This window comes from Saccostrea cucullata, unplaced genomic scaffold (genome assembly GCF_032062105.1).
Source record: "Saccostrea cucullata isolate Sc308-1 unplaced genomic scaffold, CSIRO_AGI_Scuc_v1 ctg14865, whole genome shotgun sequence".
Classification (NCBI taxonomy): domain Eukaryota; kingdom Metazoa; phylum Mollusca; class Bivalvia; order Ostreida; family Ostreidae; genus Saccostrea; species Saccostrea cuccullata.
Window position 1 is genome coordinate 4203 of NW_026926901.1, and position 24928 is coordinate 29130.

Consider the following 24928-nt stretch of genomic DNA (forward strand, 5'->3'; position numbering starts at 1 on the left):
TTCTTTTCACACATAAGATTTAGCATATATTCTGCTTCATATGAATATAAAAATAAGTCTGCTAATAACGGAGCGCAATTTGTACCCATGGGAATTCCAATAGACTGTTGGAATACCTGGTCTCTTAAAACCACATAGATGTTGTCAATCAGAAACTTAAGCATCTTCTTCATGTCAGCTTCAGAGTACTTATGTGTGCAATCAGAATCTCTTTTAACAAAATAATTTTGCAAATGACCAATGACGAGGTAAGTAAATTTTCGAGTTCCATTTTTATTGAAGAAGCAGCTGTCAATGATATCAAAAAGCCTGGAAAGAAAGAGGTATTTCTTTTCTTGGAAGTTGCTATTTGGTATTTTAAATAGTCTCATACTATTGTTACTCTTTGACTATCCTTTGCTTTATCAGAGAGAGCAAGCGAGCTTATTCAACGGTTACTGTAGGATAATTACTAACAAGAGAATAACTTGATTGTTGCCATTCTCTTGCTTTTTTATATATCTAATGATAATGCAGACCCTTTCAGAAAGTAGACTTAACCATCTGTTCGTTGAAATAGGAACCAATTTGTTTTAATTGAAGAAGCAGCTGTCAATGATATCAAAAAACCTGGATTTTAATTTGTCGTGGGGAATTGTTGTGTTTAAAGTTGAAAAGTCGTAAGTTTTTAAGCTGTTGATTTTTGTAAAGTCTTGTGATTTCAAAAGTGTCCAAGGTTTTTTTTTAGAATTTCTTAGTATCCACATCTGATTCACACCACTTCTTGAATATATTGTTGCACAGTTCTCCTGGAGTTTTTACTTCACTACTGTCAATATCTTAGTGAGATGTAACGAAAGAGGCTTGGTTGAACATTTACTGGAACCTGCAGTGTATCTTTGTTTGTAAGGATTCTTATGAAGTTTTGGAATTCAATATATATATATAAGGTAGTTCAAATTCATTTTGGCTCAGTGGAATATTAAAACTATTCAAAACTGACAGGTGATTTTGAAAATTTTTTTCCTTAGAGAGGAAAGTATGAGTATAAGTAGGATTACCACTTGTAGAATTAAATCCAAGTTCTTCTAGAATGCAATTTATATAATGAGCCTTACAAACAAAGACAATGTTGTTACCTGCTTTGTCGGCAGGAACCATTACGTACTGATCGTGTAATCTATCTAACTCCTTTTTCACTTCTGGTTTATTGAACACAAAAGGATATATGGTTTTCATATTGCCCCTCAATCTTTTAATACGGGACTTAAACATGGATTTGATACATTTAATCCATTCTGACAAGGTGTCAATGTTCTTTTTTTCATATCTTGCCCATCGTCTGGCGTAATTTTCCACAGAATCCATAATATTTAAGAAATTCCGACGCCAGTTGAAGGATCGGGGTTCCCTATATTTAGTACCTTTTAAAATAAGTGATCTAAGGTACTCATTACGAACTATATTTACGTCACCTGTAATAACGTGTCCAGCAGGACTATAGTTATAGGGCGAAGAAGAACATGAACACGAAGGAGGATTATGTTTCAGATAGTCGGTATCCAGGCCATGTAAGGTGTTTTTGTAATTGAAAAGTTTGGAAGCAATGGTCGATGTATATTTGTAGGAAATACAAGGTGTACTCTTTAACTTGAAATATGGTGGAAACCAAGACTGGACCCTTTTGTGATTAAGAATATTACTTATATTAACCGCGTCAATTCCTTTATTGGCATATTGAAGTTTAAGGAAAAGACGGATTGTTTTAGCTGCATTTTCTTCCGTGAAGCGTAGGGGTTTAAAGAGCCTATGATATGCAATATCCATAATCACAGATCCGAGTCTATATTCAGGTGACGAAGAATCTTAAATTGGATGTTCCTTGGCCTTTTCAAGAAGACTATTTAAAAGTTTCAAAGGAACAGAGTAAAGTTTTGTTCGAATATGATGTAGACCTAACTGTTGATTTACATAAGGTAGTAATGAATCAAAAGAGACGTCGTGTATTGCAGGTTTATTGAACGAACGATGCCCATTACTACGCTTACGTCTATGAGTATGGTTAAAAAGTTCCATCACATTTACATTATTACACTGCGGACTGGAAAGATTTCCAACACTATCGACATTGTCATTACATCCATAGGGAAAGGCTGTCCCTTGTTTTCTAGTCCAAAATTCTTCTCGTTGTCTACGGAAAGGTGTACTCAGCGACGAACTATTTGTGTGGAGATAAATCTTTTCGAGAATTCTAACTTTCATGTATAAAATAGAATGATCAGGTGAATTAAAATGTTTGTATAAAAGCTGCTGATTACCATGATTTATTTGAAATCGATGACCTGATATTCTTTTGTTAAGCAATCCCTTGGATTCACCGACATAAACAAGTCCATACAGATTACATTCTATTCCATAGACAACATTAGAATATTTGCAGTTCAGATTTTCCCAAGTTTTGGTATAGAAGCTCTGTCCAGTAAGATCACTGGTGAAAGAAGTGTGACAAGAAAATATCATAAGGCACTAATGAAAAGGCAAAGTCATTTAGACTTTGTTATGGAAATGCAATATAACGTATCCATGACATTGTGTGACGTCACAATCTCAAATGACTCGTGTAGTTTGCTTTCCATATCCAAGAAAATGGGATCATGTGAACCATGTCATTGGAAATTGAATCTCAATTTCATTATCATTGTTATATAAAGAAAGACATCAGCAATGTACATTTTGAAAATCAACCACCATATAATAACCAAATCACAAATCATAATTCATAATTAAAAAAGTGCATAACATAAAGATAAAACAATTACAGTTAAGGAATCACTGTCTAGCTTCGCCCGTTATGCAAATTATCCCATGTTTCCCACTATCGTTGATGCCCAGGCGTACTATACGAACTAGACAGTGATTCCTTATATTTCCGTTTCAACTGGAAATAAATTTGTTGATTTATATTTTTAAAAATGTAGACATAGATTTAAATAACACGAGGACTCCCTTGCCAATTTCCATAGCCCTCTCCCACTGACGTCAAACACAAAGGCAGCCGCACGAGATTTTCATGCATATTTGGCATCCTTAGCGTCAGACACAGAGACAGATGCGCACGAGATTTGCATGCATATTAGGCCTCCCTAGCTCCTGACCTTTCGACCTGCTTAATGTATTCTGGCAGATATATCAAGAAATGAACTCCGCTAAGTTTCAAAGATTTATTACAGAAACAAAAGTAAGAAATGGAAATATATGATGATAAAAGCACATCACATTATGAAGAAAGCACATCACACAATAATAAAAGCACATCTAAAAGCTAAATGCACATCATTAACTTAATTTTGTCATAAGACAATCCAGGTTTTACATTATGCAGATATAAAGCTGTTTTCTGTTGTAAGGGTATCTCATACTCCTTTAACAAAACTTTCACTTTAAAACAGATGTTTTAAAGACTCAAGGGAATTATAAAACCCTTCCTTATTTTTTTCGTTGTAAAAAGAAAAATTAATAAGATCCTTCACAAATAAAATAGAGTCAAATTATAAGTATACATGTTATTTTTTGCAGAATGATGAGAAACTATATGACATATCTATTGTTCTGCTTACTAGAAGTTACGTTATAAATCACACAATTTGTAAATCTTTCATGTAAATTTTTGATCTACCAGATGATAGTAAATACAAAATTCACATTAGAAATGGATAAGCGTCTGTGTGTCCAACCATCTAGAAATATATTTCCTTTTCTACATGATAGTATCCAGACTTTTGTTTTCCCATTGAACAAAGCTGGATACTTTTGGCATGTTGTTTTCCAAAATCAGTCGACGCCTTCTCTCGATAGTATGATGGATCAATTCGAGTTATCCCTGGAATAACAATTTTATTGATCTTTAACTTTTTCCCCCTCATCACTTCAACATTTACAATCATTAAAAAAAGTATCACTTTTTTTAATGTACCAGTATATATAAATATTCCTGACTTTTTTTTTTAGATGTATATGTCAACATTGCTGACGGAACAAAATGAAGAGTTAAAATTTACCTCTTTCCCTACTTCTGGCCGTGATCCTGCAGATAGTTACGTGAGATACAAATCCTTTGTCTGTGACGAATAAATCTCGCTTCTGGAAAGATTTTCTTAAAGCTCCTAAAAAGTTATGAACGCTAACAATTTTATGTGATATACAAACTACAAACAACTATATATACTGACATGTATTACAGCTTTAAATTCTTACCTACGAGGTCTTTCAATATTTGATTGTCTGTCACTGCAGCATAAACAACTTTGTGGTCATCTGGATCCTCTTGGTTCTGGAAACTTTTTATTGTTGAAACGGTGAAAGTAAGTGGCGAAAAAGTATTCAAGCTGCCCTGAAATTCTTCCAAAGCTTTTTTTGCTCTATATAATGAGGAAAGTTTAATTTACACATGCAAATACACCATCACACACCCTGACTCACAGACAGACACACACACACACACACACACACACACACACAGAGAGAGAGATTAAAATCAGTTATTTTTCTTACTCTGAGATCTCGTCATTCTCCGGTCGATATAACCCAAGTGTTATGTGAAGAGTATCTAAATTGTTCATCGTGTAGGACAAGTTCATATTCTTTTTCTTCATGAAGCTTTGTACTTCTTGAACATTCTCTTTTATCTTCGGAGGAAGATCAAAATATTATTGCTCATATTCGACATATTTATAAAACACTGAAGTACTCTAGTCTCAAAATAGTAAGTGACACCATCAAATTTTCAGAATGAAATGCTTCATGTTCTGTTAATTTATGTTTTATACTGAATTCTGGATTTGCAAGCTCAAGATACTGAATTTAAAGCAAAATATTTTCCCTTAGTGGTATCCATGGTTGACCGGGAAATACCGATGGTGGGAATTATCATTGGTAATTAGATAGAATTAAGTCGATTTAGGTCAATGGTGATTATAAATACCAGTATTTCTTGTCCCGATTACTACTACAAATTTTATCTAGTATCTAAAATACACAATTATAGAATTTAATTTAAACGCAGTAAACATTGTAAATGTCACGATTGTGACAATGATGCCGATTGTTTTATATAGGATTCGTGTTAATATGTTTGTACATTGTACTTTTCCCCATGTGTAGATCGCATAAATGGTTAAATTTCTTATTTTGATTCACTGTACTTACGTTTCTAGAAGAACATGATCTTATGATTCTAATTTTATTATCCTGGATTAATATCAGTATTGTAATACGCTAGATTTGTTGTAAATATCGTTTCTAACTCTGTAACTTTATTTATAGATACCGCCATCATGTTAATTATTTTGTGGAATATCACGCCCGATTCTAATTGTAATTTCTCTGTACTAAGCATTTTTATCGAAATCTAACACTTAGGGAATATTGTCATATTGTATAAATGTTTTACATTATGATTGTCATATTTTTATGTGGATTATCTATTGTTATTATTAAACATTATTTGACAATGATTATTGCCGGTGGCTGCCGGTGACTGCCGGTCGTCCCTAGGGAAGCGCGTGGGTCTCCGGGGGGACTCTCCAGAGCTATAAAACGAGAGTAAAGAATTGCCGGTGGGACTCGGCATTTAGATTTTGAGGTTAGCGGTTGTTTATTTGATTCTTAGCATTTTTCATTAGGAATTTAGTAATTTTTGAATTAATTCATCAATTTTTCTTATAGTGAATACGGGTTAATCTCGTTTCACTATTAATTACTAGTATTTATCGTAGGACGTTTATATTGGGTTAATCTCGATATTAAACGATTAAATAATTTTGTTACGGTTTGACTGAAAGTAAGTCTTGAGGTCTTTCCGTGTAAATAATTGTTTATCTTTGATAGATTTTAGGAATTCAATCAATTTAAAGTGATAATCTAGTTGCGTTTATTGGAATATTCAAGCAGGAATTAAGGCTAGGATTTGATATAGAAATTATAGAGATAAATTTCTTGCTTTAAATAGCTTTTATAGATTGTGTAGATTTATTGAGAAATACTTTGGTTATTCTAAGGTATTTCTATAGTATTTATTACTCACTATTCGGGTCATTCTCGTTTAGTGCGCCCCCCCCCCCCCCCTTTTTATCGTATTAACGTAATACGAAGGTTGTGTTAGTGTAGTATTTCATTGTGAATTTGGGTGATTCCCGACTTCCATTGAATTTTATTGTAATTGAATATTAATTAATACATATTGTGACTTTTATTTATTGAATAAATTTGTAAACTTTAAATAAGGCTTATCATTTAACTTCCCCGTAGTTATATACGAGTCCAAACACAGGTTATTCTTGTGATATTATAGGAGATCTTTATTTGCGGGTTATTCTCGTTAATCATCAGAGTACTACATGGGTTATTCCCGTGTAGGCATCTAAAGTACTTGTGCGTGAGATCCAAGCAGCTCAGGTCCGTTACATTTGGTGGCAGCGGTGGGATCTACCAAGTACATAGGTGGATCCAGAGATACGTAACCCAGAACCAGTGTTGAGAAAAATCCATGCATAGGTACTATACCAGATCCAAGACTAGGATGGAGCCATCCATTAATCCCAGACATTCCAGAGGACAACCCACAGATGAGGAACTCCTCATAGATTTATCGCCGTCCGAGTTAAACAGATCACTCCGAGGGGAACAGAGCAAGTCCAGCAATGACAACTCTACACAAGAAGAAAATGACTCAGATACTCAGGCTAGAATATCAACGCCTACACGCAAAATAAGACGATCCACAAGGACTCTACATCAAAGAAGGGAGATAATCCCTACAGACACAGAACTGTCAGAACCTCTGACACAGTCAACACGGAATAATTCTGTCACAGATTCTATGACGCTAATGATGGAGCAGATGTCCCAGACAATGAAAGCCATGCAGAATATGATGGAAGTAACTACCGAAACTCTCAGGCTAGTGAACAAAGGACATACTACAAACAGCAAGCTGAAGCCTAGAATATCGAGAATCGACTCAAACAACAACAAGTCGGAGACAGAGAATAAGGAAAGCAATCACGAGGAATCAAATGAAGATTCAGAACAGTCTGAAAATGAGCAATCTGTCAACTCAATTGCCACAAAGGATTTGTTCGAGTCGAAGAAATCAGATAGCCACAAGCTTGACTGTAAGCTTCCGCCTTACACAGGTTCAGAGAAATGGAGAGTTTGGCTGAATCGGTTTGAGTCCGTAGCCGAGTTAGCCAAGTGGACTGATAAAGAGAAGTTACAACAGATATTACCAAGAATACAGGGAATTGCAGCTGATTTTGTTTTTGGTCAGCTGAAGAAGGAGGCTATTGGGAACTATGAGACATTGGTTGCAGAAATAGAATCCAGATTCGGAACTCTAGAGAATAAGAGAGTCTATAAAACCCAGTTCAACAATAAACGGCAGGGAAAAGGTGAAAGTCTCGAAGAGTACGCTGCGGACATTAAGCGACTTTATGACTGGGCTCATCCGAGTAGAGATGCCGGCACGAGACAGGAAGACTTAATTTCCAAGTTCCTGCAAGGATTATGGGATCCTAAGGCAAGACAGTATGTTGAATTGCACAAAGAACCGTCAACAATCGAAGAGGCAGTACAGCAGGTAGCTGCCTATGTGTCAGTCATCTCCTATTCAACCGCAAATGAGGACAGTCGCCCTATAAGACAGGCAAAGCCATACGGGAAGGGAGACAATCGCTTTCCTGGGAAAGGAAATACTAACTCCATGGAGATGACAAAGGGAAACTGCTTCAACTGCAACATGCCCGGACATTTTGCTAGAGAGTGTCCGCATAGGAATTTTCACAGGACACAGAGATCACAGTACAAGAAACATCAAGAGGAAACTATGTCACCTTTACCAAGTAAAGATGAACAGCCAAAGACAAACCAAAGCCAAACTACAAGTACCATGTCACCTGAAGCACCGAAATTTCAACCATGTCATCAATCAGGATGGAATGTACAATCAGATGAGGATTGTAGAGACAAAAAGGATAAGTTTTTAAACTAGAAGGGGTCAGCTCCAGTGGCCAAGAGAAGACCCGAAGTAACAAAGGCCAAAATGACTGCAAAATTTTAAGTGAACCTATTTTAAGTGGAAATTTAGATGAGTCGGGGGAGAAAATTGAAAACCAGGGGAAATTCCAGCCTTGCGTCAGGGACGTTTCAAGGGAAGAGGAACTGTGTACTCAGAGGGAGTACATTAGGAGACAGCTCCTCAAGGCGGATGGAATTTACGTTCAGGGAACGATTCAAGGGATAAAAGTGGAGTTCACAGCAGACACAGGGGCTGCAAGAACTATATTATCCGACAAAATATTTTGGAGACTCCCCGGGAACAGAAGACCAGAGCTAAAGGAATCTTCAAGCCTTGTAGCGGTCAATGGAGATCCATTTAAAGTGTTAGGGAAGGCTGAATTTGCAGTTCAGTTAGGAAATCTAGAATTTCAAAGGGAGATAACTGTTGCGGGAACAGAAGATGAATGCCTCTTAGGTATGGACATCTTGTTGGACAGTCAATTTGGGCCTGCAGTTATCAATTTGAATGACAGTTTCATTTCTATGAATGGCTGTAATATACCTTTCACAAAGGCGAGTCGAATTCAAGATGGTGCTGGAAGATTCGTGTACAGGACTTTTGACAATGGCTAGCAGACCAACGTACTTTGAAAGCTACAGTGAAGAAAATTAGTTAGAATGTGGTGTAAGTATGGTCAGAGTTTAGGTATACTTATGCATTTTGTAATTTTGCTTTTGTTGTTGTATATTAAAAGAAAAATTTCTAACAATTGAAGTATGTTAGGATTGGGAAACTGAGGAAAGTATATGACTTTGTCTAGTGTACATTTTTTAATGTTAATTTATTATTGATGGAGAAATGTATTGAATGTATATAGAAAAATATTGTTGTTTTATATCTTAAGAATTTGGTGAGGACACCAAAGTTTTTAAGAGGGGGAAAATGTCACGATTGTGACAATGATGCCGATTGTTTTATATAGGATTCGTGTTAATATGTTTGTACATTGTACTTTTCCCCATGTGTAGATCGCATAAATGGTTAAATTTCTTATTTTGATTCACTGTACTTACGTTTCTAGAAGAACATGATCTTATGATTCTAATTTTATTATCCTGGATTAATATCAGTATTGTAATACGCTAGATTTGTTGTAAATATCGTTTCTAACTCTGTAACTTTATTTATAGATACCGCCATCATGTTAATTATTTTGTGGAATATCACGCCCGATTCTAATTGTAATTTCTCTGTACTAAGCATTTTTATCGAAATCTAACACTTAGGGAATATTGTCATATTGTATAAATGTTTTACATTATGATTGTCATATTTTTATGTGGATTATCTATTGTTATTATTAAACATTATTTGACAATGATTATTGCCGGTGGCTGCCGGTGACTGCCGGTCGTCCCTAGGGAAGCGCGTGGGTCTCCGGGGGGACTCTCCAGAGCTATAAAACGAGAGTAAAGAATTGCCGGTGGGACTCGGCATTTAGATTTTGAGGTTAGCGGTTGTTTATTTGATTCTTAGCATTTTTCATTAGGAATTTAGTAATTTTTGAATTAATTCATCAATTTTTCTTATAGTGAATACGGGTTAATCTCGTTTCACTATTAATTACTAGTATTTATCGTAGGACGTTTATATTGGGTTAATCTCGATATTAAACGATTAAATAATTTTGTTACGGTTTGACTGAAAGTAAGTCTTGAGGTCTTTCCGTGTAAATAATTGTTTATCTTTGATAGATTTTAGGAATTCAATCAATTTAAAGTGATAATCTAGTTGCGTTTATTGGAATATTCAAGCAGGAATTAAGGCTAGGATTTGATATAGAAATTATAGAGATAAATTTCTTGCTTTAAATAGCTTTTATAGATTGTGTAGATTCTTTCAGAAATACTTTGGTTATTCTAAGGTATTTCTATAGTATTTATTACTCACTATTCGGGTCATTCTCGTTTAGTGCGCCCCCCCCCCCCCCCTTTTTATCGTATTAACGTAATACGAAGGTTGTGTTAGTGTAGTAATTCATTGTGAATTTGGGTGATTCCCGACTTCCATTGAATTTTATTGTAATTGAATATTAATTAATACATATTGTGACTTTTATTTATTGAATAAATTTGTAAACTTTAAATAAGGCTTATCATTTAACTTCCCCGTAGTTATATACGAGTCCAAACACAGGTTATTCTTGTGATATTATAGGAGATCTTTATTTGCGGGTTATTCTCGTTAATCATCAGAGTACTACATGGGTTATTCCCGTGTAGGCATCTAAAGTACTTGTGCGTGAGATCCAAGCAGCTCAGGTCCGTTACATATATTCATTAAGGAAGTCAACTTTAAAATATTGTTTGTCATATCAAGACTCAGGATAAAGAAACATTAAAAAGAACTGGCTAATATTTCTAAATTTTAGGAAGAAGTATTGCACAAATAAACATTGCGAAAGTATGATCTAAATAATATTTAAAACAATTTTCCCTGCTAGGCTAGACAAAGAAAGACAATCAATATCATATCTACATGTACCAGTGGACGCTGTGTCCTCGTGTATAGTTAAAGTTTGGGCAAAAGAATCTTTAACGTATATCTTTTGAAGACTTGTATCTGGGAATTACATTAAAATGATTCTATTCAAAATACAGGTATATATCCTCCAACAAACTGTTTAAATTCTGATGGGCAATAATTGTGCTGTGGCTTTCAACTTGACAAAGATGCATTATCAATTAACAACAGTAACTTTTATTCATAAAACAATTCCATATATATTTTATCTACCTTTAAATAATGTCTGCCACATCGATTATATCTTGATTAACACGACAAAATAAGAGCAACTAACAATACATTTAAATTCCATCGACAACATTCCTAAATTATTAAGGAAATAACCCGCTATCACCTGCACATGGCGTTTACATTTCCACTTTTATTTCGATACTTAAAACATGTCTTGAGTATAATTTTTTTACTAAAACGAACTAGCTACTAACAGGAACAATACTGAGATAAAGAACAGTATTCAAGCTCAAAGTCTATAAAACAGTACAAAATAGGAGTGGAGCAAACACGGACCTCCAAAACATCAGAGGTGGGATCAGGTGCCATGGAGGAGTGAGTATCCCCTGCCGATAGGTCACACTTGCCGTGTGCTCCTTGTCATGATCGGGAAATAACGGGATGTTCTGTCGTCATTTCAGTGTGTAAATAATGACCTAACAATTAGTATGAAAAGTTATTATTTGACTCAAAAATAAATTGCATTTGCTGACACGGTAATTGTATCGATCATAGAACTTACGCAATGATGTTTTTAAAGGAGACTGATGACATTCTTGTTTCATCAACTTGTTTGTCAATAATTTACCTCCTTTTAAAAATTGTACATTCTTAGAGCATGCTCTTGCGTAGCGAATCAACTGTGAGATATCAACTGCGTATGCGGGCGACGAAGGTATATTGCTGGATAAGTAAAGGAAGTTGACAATTGAAAAGTAAAGTCATCACGTTTATCATATAGCTTGGTTGTTAGATTACAATTAGTGTCTTTTTCAAGTAAAATATCCTAATACGAAACAGATGTGTTAGAATTTCTGGTATCTTTTTTTTCTCAAGCTCACTAGGATAAATCGTATCGACTAAGAATCGAAATTCCAAACCACATAGATATTGTCAATCAGAAACTCAAGCATCCTTTTGATGTCAACTTCAGATTACTTGCTAACAACTAATAACAACCACCTCCTTCGAAGTCCACATTTCGTAAATTTTATTTGTCGTTTTAATGACCATGTTAGCAATATAACTAATCACTTAGTCGTATTTTGGTTGACTTTTTGTACACATTCTTAGGCCTTTTTTATGCTGAATTTCACCACAGAAAGTTCCATCAACTTGATAAGTGCATTAGGTCTTATAGAAGGTAAGCCCGGTCAGCAGAGGATGCTTACTCCTTTAAGACACTTGATCTCATCTTTTGAATTTTCAGGGGTAATTCGTAGCCCCCTCCACAGATCTGTATTATTTATGAATATTTTGAGATTGAGTTTGAGATTTATTGTTCGGTTTCTTCACAGTTCCCAACGAAACCATGATATTCTTTAAATAAAATCAACTTTCCATTTTTGGATCAGAGTTCATTTTGGAACAATGATAGTTTAAAAAAACGGAAGCAATCATGCTCTAAGTCATGGAGGGATAAGCATTTGGAATCCCTTTCGACCGGTTACACGCGCCTTGTGCCCCTTGTCTTCATTGGGTACAAAGAAAAATCTAAAGGCAAATATGTGTTAAAATAATGGCCTAATAATTTGTATGGAAAACTTTAGTCAGCATTTAAGTAAATGATAAATTGTTTTTCTTTTAAAGGTCATTAAATTAAACATGTAATTTGTGGAATTCAAACGAGATTGTTATTATCCTTGTTTCATCAACTCATCGCTAGTTTGAGTGGACGACAGGGAATGCTTATCCCTCGAAGGTACCTGATCTCACCTCGAGAATATCCAGGGATTCTTGTTCATGTCCTCTTCACAGATTTGTATTAATTTTTCCGTTAATTACCGATCATGACAAGGAGCACACGGCGGGTGTGACCGGTCAGCAGGGGATGGTTACTCCTCCATGGCACCTGAACCCACCTCTGATGTTTTGGAGCTCTGTTTTTGCTCTTCTCCTATTTTGTATTGTTTTATGGGCTTTAATTAATCAATAATTAATCAAACTCATCAACTCAATCAAGTCAGACAATGTAATGTCATCTTCCTACAGAGATAAATATTCAGGAAATAAACGTACTTTTAAAAAAAAAATAAGAATATGGTCCATTTTCTGATTTATACTTTTTATATCAGAGCAGATTTTTAAAAAAAATATTCAAATTATTTACGCAGGTAACAAACCTTTTCGTCGGATACTTGAATTGCCAGAAAATAATTTGGACGTTGCCTCCTTTCCATATTTACTACCTCTTATCCAAAAAGAAAAACTTCTGAAATATACTAAACTGATGTGATTCTTTTGAAATAGGCTTGATTTAATGCATGAGGAGAGCTCGATTCTAAGTTTTGCTTGAAACAAGATTACGTAATCGAGAACTGGCCAATGAAATTCTTTTTACAACTTTCACTGTTTTGAAAAACGAAAACAAAAATAGTTTGTGTGGATTCCAGGAAGGAGAAAATGAAATCTCTTACTGTCAAAAATGGTCTATCACTATCTGCAGTCTGACTCATAGGTGATGTAAGTTTGACAAAACCTGACACTTCATTGACCAAAGGAAGACAGAGACTGTATTGTGGACTTGAAACGTATGAAAAAGCCTTGTCCTAATTCAAATAAATACTTGAGTCCCTGTAGCTAATATTTAAATATCTCTTGAAAAGGTCATTTGCATTTGATGAATTACGGAATATTAATACTTTTGAATTTTACTTAACTAAAATTTAGTCAACTTTTGCCTGTTTGTGGAAAAAAATCTAAATCATGATTATATTGTAATATATATTTTGTAAGAACATGATGAACGCTAAATGATTAAATGACTACAAAGAAAATTCGATCAATATGTACACCATATCATTGCCATATGCTATAGTTTTAAGCTTGATTACTGATCTTCGCTGGAATGTAATCTTCAAATTACCCAAATAGTTTCCTTTCCAACAAGATTTTGTGAACAGAAGGAAAGAAACTCTCATTCGAACTAAAGATAACGGTCAGACATAAAACTGTATACTTACTAGATAGTATCATAGGTACCTAAGGATTTATATACTAAGAATCGTGATTATAATGATCAAGTAACAGGCCATTATGAGTGGTTTGCACGATGGAAATCATACATGTTTATTTAAATCATTTTTATGTGATGATAAATGGTTTTTCTTATGAGAGAGAGAGAGAGAGAGAGCTTCATGATATACCTGACGACTGAATTTTCAATGTCACCTTCTTTAACTTATGCAGAAATATACTTTCAAAATCTGCATACGGGGTTTATATTTCTCAATTAGTTCGATATGTGAGAGCACGCTTAACGTATAAACAATTTCTAATACGAGGTAAATTATTGACAAACAATTGCAAGTCCCTGAAACAAGAATATCAGCAGTCATCATTTCGTTAGTTCTAGGGTTGATACAGGGACCTTGGCAAATGCAATTTATCACAATTTATCATTAAATCAAAGGCTGACTGCCGTTTTTCATACACATTTCTAGGCCATTATATACGCACAGGATTGTCGACAGGTTTTTCCGTCATTTGAACTTATTTCCCGATCATGAAAAGAACCACACCGTCGAAAGGGGATGTTCACTCCTTCATGGCACATGATCCTATCTCTGATGTTTGGAGGTACGCGTTTTGTCTGCTCCAATTATGTATTGTTTTATGGACTTTTGATCTTGAATACTGTTTGTTATATCCATATATTTCATGTAGGACTTGTTAGTAACCGTTATATAATGAAGAAGGTGAAAATAACAATCAGTCATCGCTATTTAAAAAACAATACAAATTCTTACAAATAAATTATATTTTAGTGCAACATTATTTCCAAAGAGGAAGCATTAACAAATGTTTTACTTATAATACATAATCCCAATATAATGTGGAGTACATATGTTGATAACATATGTTGATAACAATCAATACATTTCATTAAGAAGGGAAAAAAGATAGTTTTTTTCTTGGAAATGAGAGTTGGTATTTGGTATTTTGAATTTTGAATATTCTCTTAATTGTTTTTTTTTTAGAAACTATCCTTTGCTTTAAGAGAGAGAGAGAGAGAGAGAGAGAGAGAGCTACTTCGATGGTTACTTCAAGATACTAATTGCTTGCAAGTGAATGCAGTAACTTAATATTTGCCCTCTTCCTGTTTTATTTTTTAATTTCCAATGATTATGCAAACCCCTTCAAAAAGTAGACTTAACTGACTATTCGTCAAAATAGGAACCGACTTCCCAGTTTTGTCAAAATTATATAATTGAATATATTACAAATGAAATACCATTTTTTAAGTTAAACAAAAAATAAAACAAAAACGAATTTGAGTTTGTGGATTCAGGAAGTGATCGACAAGCTTTCAATATCCAATATTTAGAACCACTTTTTTGTTTGTTGTTCATCTATTCAATAAAATTGCAGTATTTATTCAGGGGTGTATTTTAAAATCTTACATCATTTAGCATTTTAAAAACCATTTCCAAAAACTGTTTTAAAGTTAAAATTCATAGGCATTAATCTTTTCTTTTGAAATGTATATATAGTAGAGTCTACGCTAATATGTCTTTTACCTGTAAATCTCATTTTCTGAAAACATGAGGAAGTATATTGTCAAATGTATCTTGGTGATCGATAAGACATAAAATACATTATACCCAATAAATGTGCTGTTTTAGCTTTCATGTATTTAAAATATCACAGTATTGAAAAGGGACAAAATTTACTGTGATAAGATACACTTATGCAATAGAATTTTTTGTGAATCAAAAACAAAATTGTAAAAGTGATCAAAGTAATTAATTGTAAAGTTCATAATCCAGTTACTTTCACAAATGACAAAATTAGGATATTCATTCAAAATAATACCAACTAGTGCTGATTGTAACGGGGACCGTTACAGATGTTCCCCAAACGCTCCCCATGTCCCTTATCGTGCCTTATTCCTCTAAGACCTTTTATAAATATGCTAAGTATCCCAGGATTTCATTTAAAAATATAAAAGTTACAATGATATCAACTATCAACGATGTATTGTTTAACTTTTTGCATGCGCGCACACGTACATGTACATGCATATGCAAGATGATTATGGCATGTTGATTAAGCGATTTACATATCTTTCTATCCCGCGAATCAAAGAAAAAAAATACATATATAAATTTACCATTTTTCAAGCATATGTCATATTTTTGATATATCGATTCATATTTTATTTCTCTACTTATTTTAACCTCGGGCTCAAAGTTGGTTTTATTCCGACGACAAGGCAGGGTTTAAGTCGACTAAGGGTATCACGCCAATACCTAACCAATCAAAATGAACTTATTCAATAGTAGTTCCATACATGGAAAAGGGATTTTCCTTTCTGTTCAGAATTTTTTTAATATTTCCTCTCAGGCCATTTTGACAACTCTGATACCTGTGCCTGGTAAATTTTATATACTTTGTAAATAAATATATAAAGGTTTTTTGACCGGAACTATTCATTTTTTTCAATGCATAGGGGGCTACTCTCTAGGTTTTACAAGAGATGTTTAAAAAGACATTCGTGTCAGCTAATGTGACCTATATTGTTTAACACCTTCTTATTAATATTTTTTTCATGAATGCAAATATCTGATTATTTTACGAAGGAGCGTACACGTATATTGATTTTTAATATACCGAAAATCGCTATTTCTGGGGATTGCGTAATTCTAAAAAAAAATTCAAATAAATTTCAAAGTTAAATTAAACAAAGGATGCTTTGTATTAAAATATTATTTCAAATCAGTAGAATTGAATGCTATTAACGACATCTGAATAAATAGGCTATAAAAGGCTTACTAGTATATGCCAACTTTGGTCATCTGCACTTTAATTTTAAACACGACAGGATTTGTAATTTTTTCTGTATAAATTAATAATTTCTATATACTTTGGAAACTCAAATGAAATATTTTAATACACTTTCCTCGAGCTCTTTTCTGCAGTTTCCTGAAATTTTATGTGGGTCCGAGGTTGTTTTTTTTTGAGTTGAACAGTGATTCTCTACGTTGCCATTAATTTGATTTGTTTGTGTGTGTTGGGGGGGTGGGGGGTGGGGGGGGGTATTTCTATCCTTAACCTATTTAACGTTGGAGTTGAATCTTGTATCTTATTCCAAGAACTTAGGATTGATTGTGACATTTGGATGAAAGGTCAAGGTCATTAAAAACCACCACCTCTTTAACTTCTAACCTGTCAACCGAAATAAACTCTGAAAGGTGTTTCTAAATACATGTACATGTACTTCATGTTTCTTTTTACCCTTGGGTCAAGGACAAAAGTTAAGGTCGATTTCAAGTTCATAGGTCAAGGTGATTTTGGTAAATAGCTAGTATCAACATTTTATTCAGGTTACCAGTGACCTTGACCTAAGTTTCAAGGTCAAGGGTAAAAAGATCTGCATGCTTCAGTATGTTACATGTCTTGACATTTAGAAGTTCTTAATTCTGCATGAACATCAAACACTCAAGTATACTGTCTTTTAATACATTGTGTGCGGTCGCATGTGCATGCACGTCCATGCATTTACTTTTGATAGTAGTATAATGTAGGCAATCATTATATCTATTCATATTTGAAATTTCACCCTGTATTATTGAGAACCAAGAAAGTTGTGGGCATTTAAAGTTTTAGCCAATCAGATTGCAGCACACGTGCATGTGCGTGCGTTCATGATTATTCTTATATATCATGCTGTAGATCTTCATAATGTAAGACTATGTTCAAAATTTCAAAGGATTTTGTCAGAAAACAAAATAGATATTTAGACTTTTAGTTTCAGCCAATCGCAGCGAGGGGCACCTGCATGCGCGTGAAATCTTGCTATTTTGACCATATCATCATGTCTATACTACTATTATATCCTTATATTATGAGTTTCAAAGCATTTCATCCAATATTTAAAAAGTTACGGCTAAATCTGTTATATTGGTCATTTCACGTGTTACACGTGCGCGCACATGCACGCACGTGCGCGCAAAATGACCTTCGTTCCGCACATCTACATAACATACCTAGTGACCCTAAAAAGGTTTCACCTAGATCGGATGAGTAGTTTACGAGAACACTCGCGGACAAAAAAGTACCGGAGAACAAAGAAAAAATTCAGAAAAAGTAAAACAATATGTTCCCAAACTTCGTTTGGGGAACATAATAATGAATAATTTCTTAAAGATCTCCTATCATGTTTCATTTTTATATATAAAAAAGTTTACATGCTACTAAAATCATCCATGTAAAATTTTTTGCTAGAAAATTAACACGCATGGGTGTTTCAGCGATTCAAAGTTCGAAATTCACTATATATGCATATTTTGATCGCCGATGTTGCGCCCTTGTTCTGATGTCAAAGGTGTCAATGATGATCGAACGTAATACTTTTTTGTGATTTCAAAACGGCTCTTCTGTTTTGTCTATCAAACCTATTAGAAACTAATTGAATACGTGATGATTTGATAATTGACAGCTAGGTATATGTTGTGATTAACCACCGAGAGATCCTATATTTAGTGCAAAAAAATACTAGTAAGCAAATAAACCAACTGTGACTGTATCCACCTCCAGTGCAAATATATTATCTTAAACGTGTCTTTCATAATCATAAATTAGCTACCCAACCTTTAAAACATTTTTAAAAGGATGGAGTTTAAATCTACGAATAGTATAAAGAAGATAAATTATATTCTCTAAACAATGAAACATAAACAGAGAAGACAGTTGTGATTTGCATCATATTATATTTTGCCTATCCCAATGTAACTTATTTCGAAGCGATATCCATTTCTTGAATAATGTTTGTTATCTCCACATATTTCATTAAAGAGGAAAATATATCACTGAGTCTGACATTCTGTTTTAAATTTGAATATTTTACAAAAAGAAAAGATGTTTGATATTATAACAAATTGCTGCCACAAACTTTTTAATAATGAACAAACCCATCTGTGTCTATATATTGAACATATAAAACAAAATCTTTATATTACGTGTTCTTCTTTCAACTACAGTTATGAAGGACTCGTCATTACTGGTGATTTTAATATTGTTGAAAATTATGACCTTAAAGCAATCATTTACAATTCCGTTTTAATTAAACTGGCAAAGATCAAAGAGCTAAAGCAACTACATGAAAAATTATACAATTGCATTATAAAATAACTTAATTAGTTCATTTCTTCGTCTGGAAATCCTACATGCATATACTCACAATCCATTTCCTGGAAAGAAATTCTTCAAAATCAAAATTTAGTGTTTAATACGTTAATATACTATTTACCCTTCTGTACTGGGTTCCTAAACTTCATAAAAATATACATGTATATCCTGAGCTTGAGATGAACGATACCACAGAGTTTGACACATCTGTTTCATACTTGGATATTTTACTTGAAAAAGACATTAATGGTAATCTAACAACCAAGCTCTATGATAAACGTGATGACTAACTTTTCTATCGTCAACTTCCCTTACTTATGCAGCAATATGCTTTCATCACTTGCATACGGGGTTTACATATCTCATTTGATTTGATACGCAACAGTATGTTCTGCGTACGAGCAATTTCTAAATCGAGGTAAATTATAAATAAACAAGCTGATGAAACAAGAATTTCAGCAGTCGCATTTAAAGTCATCATTTCGTGAGTTCTATGTTCGATACAATGACATTGTCAGCAAATACAATTTATCATTGAGTCAAATGCTGACTGACGTTTGCCAATTGACGACGGATTTTTCCGTTATTTCCTGATCATTACAAGGAGCACACGTCGAGCGTGACCGGTCAGCAGGGGATGCCCACCCCTCCATGGTACCTGATCCTGCCTCTAATGATTTGAAGGTCCGTGTTTGCTCTGCTCTTTTTTTTAAATTCTTTTATGGACTTTTGATCTTGAATAGTGTTCGTTATCTCCATATGATTCATTACAAAAAAGATGCACATACATGGCTAGGTTCAGTAAATACTCTACCAAGCCCAAATATTCACTCATTACAAAAATATGAACTGCTGTAATTAAAGGAGATATTTCAGACGTACTGTGCTACAGTGTGTTTAGAAATGGTGTTGATCAGATATACATAGCGGCTTAGCGACAGGGGATGCTTACTACCTCATGTTACCTGATCAATTGATTTGACTGCCGAGTACAGGTCTAAAATTGGCAGCCCTCCAAAGGGTACTCAGTATGAGTGTGAAACATTCTCCAAATGGCGTTAAACAATTAAAGACACAATGAAGAGCAAAAACCAAGATTTATTGTCAAATGCATTAGTGATCAAAACTAATCAAGATATTTTGAATATGATACCAGGCACTTTAAATTATTTTTTGTATCAAAGCATATAACAACCGACCTAACAAGTAGCAGATTATATTCTTTGTAACATGAAAAATATTTAGCGTCACGTATCACTGAAACAAGTAAAAAATCATGACCGGACCGGAAATCAAACCCAGAAGCTTTGAGGTACCAGGCCAATATCTAAGCCCCATACTATTTAATTACACATGAATGTTATCTAGAATTCGTTGAAACATATGTTCATTAGACATGCTGAACATTTCCGCTTTGATCTATCAATGTCGATATCCATGTTTTGAAATATCACACATAAAAGTGATTTAGAATTCGCTTAAACATACATTTTAGTCATTATATATATATATATATATATATATATATATATATATATATATATATATATATATATATATATATATATAAAGCACTAAAAAAACCAACAACACTGTATATCCTAAATGTCGGATCTATCAAGTAGATACAAGGTCACGGATGGAAATTTATAAAAAGCACTAAAAATGACCAACAACACGAACAATAAAAATTGTCAAATTTTCGGGACGCCCTGTCCCTTCCTCAGGACAAAGAAAAGAGTTAAAAAGTCATAAGAACAAAGGAAAAAGCGAAACAAAAAACAACTAGCACTACTACTAAACTACTAAACACTATATATTTACATACTAAGTTACATGTTGATTTGGAAATTTTTAAGAACACTATTAAAGAAAGAATCCGGACCGCTATGAAATGCGTCCGGTCTATCGGGTATACTCGGGTGAAGTGTATATATATATATATATATAATGTCCTGTGAATCTTGAAAAACATACATTCTTTTGAGCATGACTACTTTCGTTATCTTCATATTTCATTTAACAAATAATTTTTAATTGACTTTTGTCTTACTCACTCAGGTACTAATTACTAGAGACATTGTAATTTATGACAATCAGATGAATCTCGATCGTGTTCATCATTTGCATGAATAAAAAAAATGTGTTATATAGAGTATCATTGTCACACATAACATTCCTATTTCAATGCCTTGTTACAACCCGCTGATTAGTCGACATAGATCTAAACATTCCTTGAAATATTTTTTTCTGCTTTTTTCCCTCAAACACACCTATTAGAAGCAATTCCACACTTAAAATCCAGTAACAAATCTGCTAGATGCAATTCCACTGGATTAGTCTTTAAAGAGCAATATGGATATCATTGATCTTCTGAGTTGTCAGAGACCAGAAATCTGATTTCGTGTTCTACGTGGTAGTAACCAGATTCTGTCATTGGTTTAGTCATAGAACAGAGCTGGATACTCTCCGCCGTCTGTTTTCCGAAGTAAGTAGTCTTCTTCTCTTCATAATGCGTTGGCTCAATTCTCCTTATACCTGGTCAAAAATAGCCAAAAATTAAATCGTTTGTCAAAATATCGATAAACATTGTAAAATAAAGAATCACTTCTAAAGTAGGTAAAAAAAATCTATTTAATACATTATACCTGTTTAAACGAGAGGATTCCTGACAATTTTCACAGATAGAATAAATTATTAATATAGTTACCCAGTTTTCGAAGTTTTGTGGACATCTTTCCGATTGTGATGTGAGGAGTGTATCTGTCATCCGTGGCTACAAACCCGTCAGTCTCCAGAGATTTCTTTACATCTTCTACAAGACGAAATCAGAGCAAAACAGTTCCAGTTTCAGGGAGAAAAAGTAAATGGTCAACGTAAGTTGGCTGAGATCTTATTTGTACTCACTAACGATGATGTTGAGATCTTAAACTAAAAAGACTTTCGAACTCGTAAATATACTTACCTTGTCATTGGTCATTTTTTTGTACACACAAGGATTCTGAAGTTGACATCAAAAGTGTGCTTGGGTTGTTTCTGATTGACAATATCTATGTGGATTTTGGAGACCAGTACTCCAACAGTCTATTGGGATTCCCATGGCTAAAAATTGCGCCCCCTTATAAGCAGACCTTATCTTGTATTCATATGAAGCTGAATTTGTTAAAAGATTTATGTGTGAAAAGAAAAAAACACTTGCTCGACATTAAGATATATCGACGACGTATTGTCAATTCACAATGGTTATTTCCATTCTTATGTCGATACGATATATCCTGGTGAGGTTGAGAAAATAGGTACCACAGAGTCCGACACATCTGTTTCATATTTGAATATTTTACTTGAAAAAAAAAGTTAACCTCACAACCAAGTTTTAAGCTAAACGTGATGATAAACGTGAGACTTTTAACTTTGCAATGGTCAACTTCCCTCATTTATACAGGTATATACCTTCATCACCTGCGGGGTTTGTATCTCTCAGTTAATTCATATGCAAGTGCATGCTCTACGTATGTAATTTTTAAAATGATGTAAAATATTGACAAACATTTAAGATGGCGAAACAAGAATGTCAACAGTCTCGTTTAAAATCATCATTTTGTAAGTTGTACAGCTGATAAAATGCACTTGTCAGTAAATACAATTTATCATCGAATCAAATGCTAACTAGTGTTTTTCATACTTATTGTTACAGCATTATTTACAAACTGAATCACTAAGATTCTTCCGTTAGTTCCCAATCATGACAAGGGGCAAACAGTGGATGTAATCTGTCGCCAGGGGATGCTCACTCCTCCTTGGCACCCGATCCCATCTCTGATGTTTTGGAGGATCATGTTTGCTTTGCTCAAACTTTTTATTGTTTATAACGGACTTTTGAACTTGAATAATGTTGTTCGTTATCTCCTATATTTCATCTTTTGTATGATATCGATAATGTTGAGAAGATTTATTCTGTACTCACTAATAATAATGTTGCAATTTGTTTGTACTCACTAATGTGTTGTTGAAATCTACTCACTAACGAGGTTGTTGAGAACATCTAATCCGTCATCCCTTGCCACTGATGCGAACAAAACTTGGTGTCTAAAGTGCCCTACCATAGAAACATTCAAACACGGTGGCGTAAAATCCGATATCTTCAGTTTACTGTGAAATCTGTCTAATGCTTCTGCTGCCCTGTAAAGATTTTTTGTTTCAAATTGAGAGATATTATAGACATTTATATTCTTTGGCCTGCGAAAATTTTCTGGAATATAAATAATTCCAGGAGTAAATGTCTTACTGTGCGACCCTTTCCTCGTCCTCTAGGTGGTACACCCCCAGGGTAAGATGTAAACTGTCCGTCTTCACCATCGCGTTCGACAGGTGCTTCTCTTTCTCTAAAATGACGTTCTGTAACTCTCGAACGTTCTGTTTTATCTAATAATAGAAGAATGAAACGAAAAAAAACACATTAGTTATTTAATGTCATTCTTTAAAATAACATTTATTTAAAATATCAAGATTTAGTAGAGGAATGAAATTTGAATTTAATTTGTTTTCTATTCCAAACGTATATGCAGAGATTTTAAGCTCGTTTCAACGAAGGACAGGGGCATGAAATACTCTCAGCATCGACATCCAAAATGTTTTGGAGCATTTTTCTTTTCAGGTACTATATGTTCTACATTAATTTGCGATACATGAACGATGCTTCAATTACAGTAAGGAATGACCAGATTAATGGGAAGAGTTCAAATTTTTGGTGGAGTTCGCTTGTCCACGTAGCTATAAACCCTACATTCATCAATCTGGCATCGATGATACGTCTGAAGATGCACACTTCAGGCTTACTTCGGATGTTTGAATTGATCTACATTTTCCGGATAAGTGTCAATATTAATTTTGTTTCAAATGCTGTTTTAAGCAGGCTCATTATCAAGAAATTATATTAAGATAACAAACCGTTTTCAAGCTCAAAAGTCCATAAAAATATAAGATATATGAGCAAAGCAAACACGGACTACAAAAGATCAGAGGTGGGATCAGGTGCCATGGAGGGATGAGCATCCTCTGCCGACCGGTAACATAGGCCGTGTGCTCCTTGTCATGATCGGGAAGTAACGAAAATTCCGTCGTCAATTCAGTGTAAGTAATAGACTCACAATAAATTAGTATGAAAAACATCAGTCAGCATTCGACTCATTTTTTGCTGACAAGGCCATTGTATCGACTATACGACTTACAAAATGGTAAATTTAAACGAGACTGCTGATATTCTTGTTCATTGATCACATTCTTTTTCAATAATTTACCTCGTCTCACACAAGTAAATATTCAGGATATAAACGTACATTTATTCACAAATAAGAATATTATATATACGAATCCTTGATCTGATTTGCAACTTTTCAAGAACAGATTGATTGTCATTTTTTAATTATCCACATGGACTTGCTCCCGACGTGTAATAATTATTTATTAAAAAAATCATATACCGTAATAATAAAAGTTTTATTATTACGGTATATGTTTTTTTTAATAAATAATTATTACACGCCCGGGAGCAAGTCCCTGTGAATTATCTAAATTAGTCACGCCAGTAACGAACCTGTTTGTCGGTCACTTGAATTGCCAGAAAATGATCTGGACGTTGCTTCTCTTCCATACTTACCACCTCTCATCTTTAAATATGCGACACCTGTACATCATCTTCTCTCCTTTAAGTATGCGACACCTGGACATTACCTTCGCTCTATTAAAAGTGTGACACCTGTACTTCCTCTTCTCTCCTTTTAGTATGCAACATCTGTACATCCTCTTCTCTCCATTAAGAATGTCACACCTGTTCATACCTCTTTCCTCCCTTTAAGCATATGACACCTGTTCATCATCTTCTTTTCATTAAGAATGTGACACCTATACATCATCTTCTCTCCTTTTAGTATGCAACACCTGTATATCCTCTTCTCTCTCCTTTAAGAA

General features: G+C 34.1%; 2 protein-coding genes across 2 annotated transcripts; both read right to left on the minus strand.

Annotated features, from left to right (window-relative positions):
* Nucleotides 1–3225: 3225 nt before the first annotated feature.
* Nucleotides 3226–13094, minus strand: LOC134272845 (A-kinase anchor protein 7-like). Its single transcript, XM_062755012.1, has 5 exons — nucleotides 12955–13094; nucleotides 4531–4664; nucleotides 4234–4397; nucleotides 4038–4142; nucleotides 3226–3859 (listed from the first exon to the last, which is right to left on the minus strand). Exons 1-5 carry the CDS (start codon nucleotides 13009–13011, stop codon nucleotides 3717–3719), a joined length of 603 nt encoding a protein of 200 aa, XP_062610996.1. The 5' UTR covers nucleotides 13012–13094; the 3' UTR covers nucleotides 3226–3716.
* Nucleotides 13095–20897: 7803 nt separating this feature from the next.
* Nucleotides 20898–24617, minus strand: LOC134272846 (A-kinase anchor protein 7-like). The gene is made up of 5 exons (XM_062755013.1): nucleotides 24555–24617; nucleotides 23247–23383; nucleotides 22983–23140; nucleotides 21672–21776; nucleotides 20898–21499 (listed from the first exon to the last, which is right to left on the minus strand). The coding sequence occupies exons 1-5, from the start codon at nucleotides 24609–24611 to the stop codon at nucleotides 21324–21326; spliced, it is 633 nt and encodes a 210-aa protein (XP_062610997.1). The 5' UTR covers nucleotides 24612–24617; the 3' UTR covers nucleotides 20898–21323.
* Between the last annotated feature and the right edge of the window lie 311 nt (nucleotides 24618–24928).

Bases quoted from the DNA above. Each gene is read 5' to 3' on its own strand.
- LOC134272845 (XM_062755012.1), bottom strand. From the start codon at position 13,011: ATGGAAAGGAGGCAACGTCCAAATTATTTTCTGGCAATTCAAGTATCC. The intron at 4,665-12,954 runs GTTTGTTACCTG...CTTCCTCCGAAG, and splicing joins TTCAAGTATCCGACGAAAAG to ATAAAAGAGAATGTTCAAGA. The intron at 4,398-4,530 runs GTAAGAAAAATA...CTCATTATATAG, and splicing joins GAGAATGACGAGATCTCAGA to AGCAAAAAAAGCTTTGGAAG.
- LOC134272846 (XM_062755013.1), bottom strand. From the start codon at position 24,611: ATGGAAGAGAAGCAACGTCCAGATCATTTTCTGGCAATTCAAGTGACC. The intron at 23,141-23,246 runs GTAAGACATTTA...AAATCTTTACAG, and splicing joins GACGAGGAAAGGGTCGCACA to GGCAGCAGAAGCATTAGACA. The intron at 21,500-21,671 runs GTAACTATATTA...ATTTTTGACCAG, and splicing joins CACAAAACTTCGAAAACTGG to GTATAAGGAGAATTGAGCCA.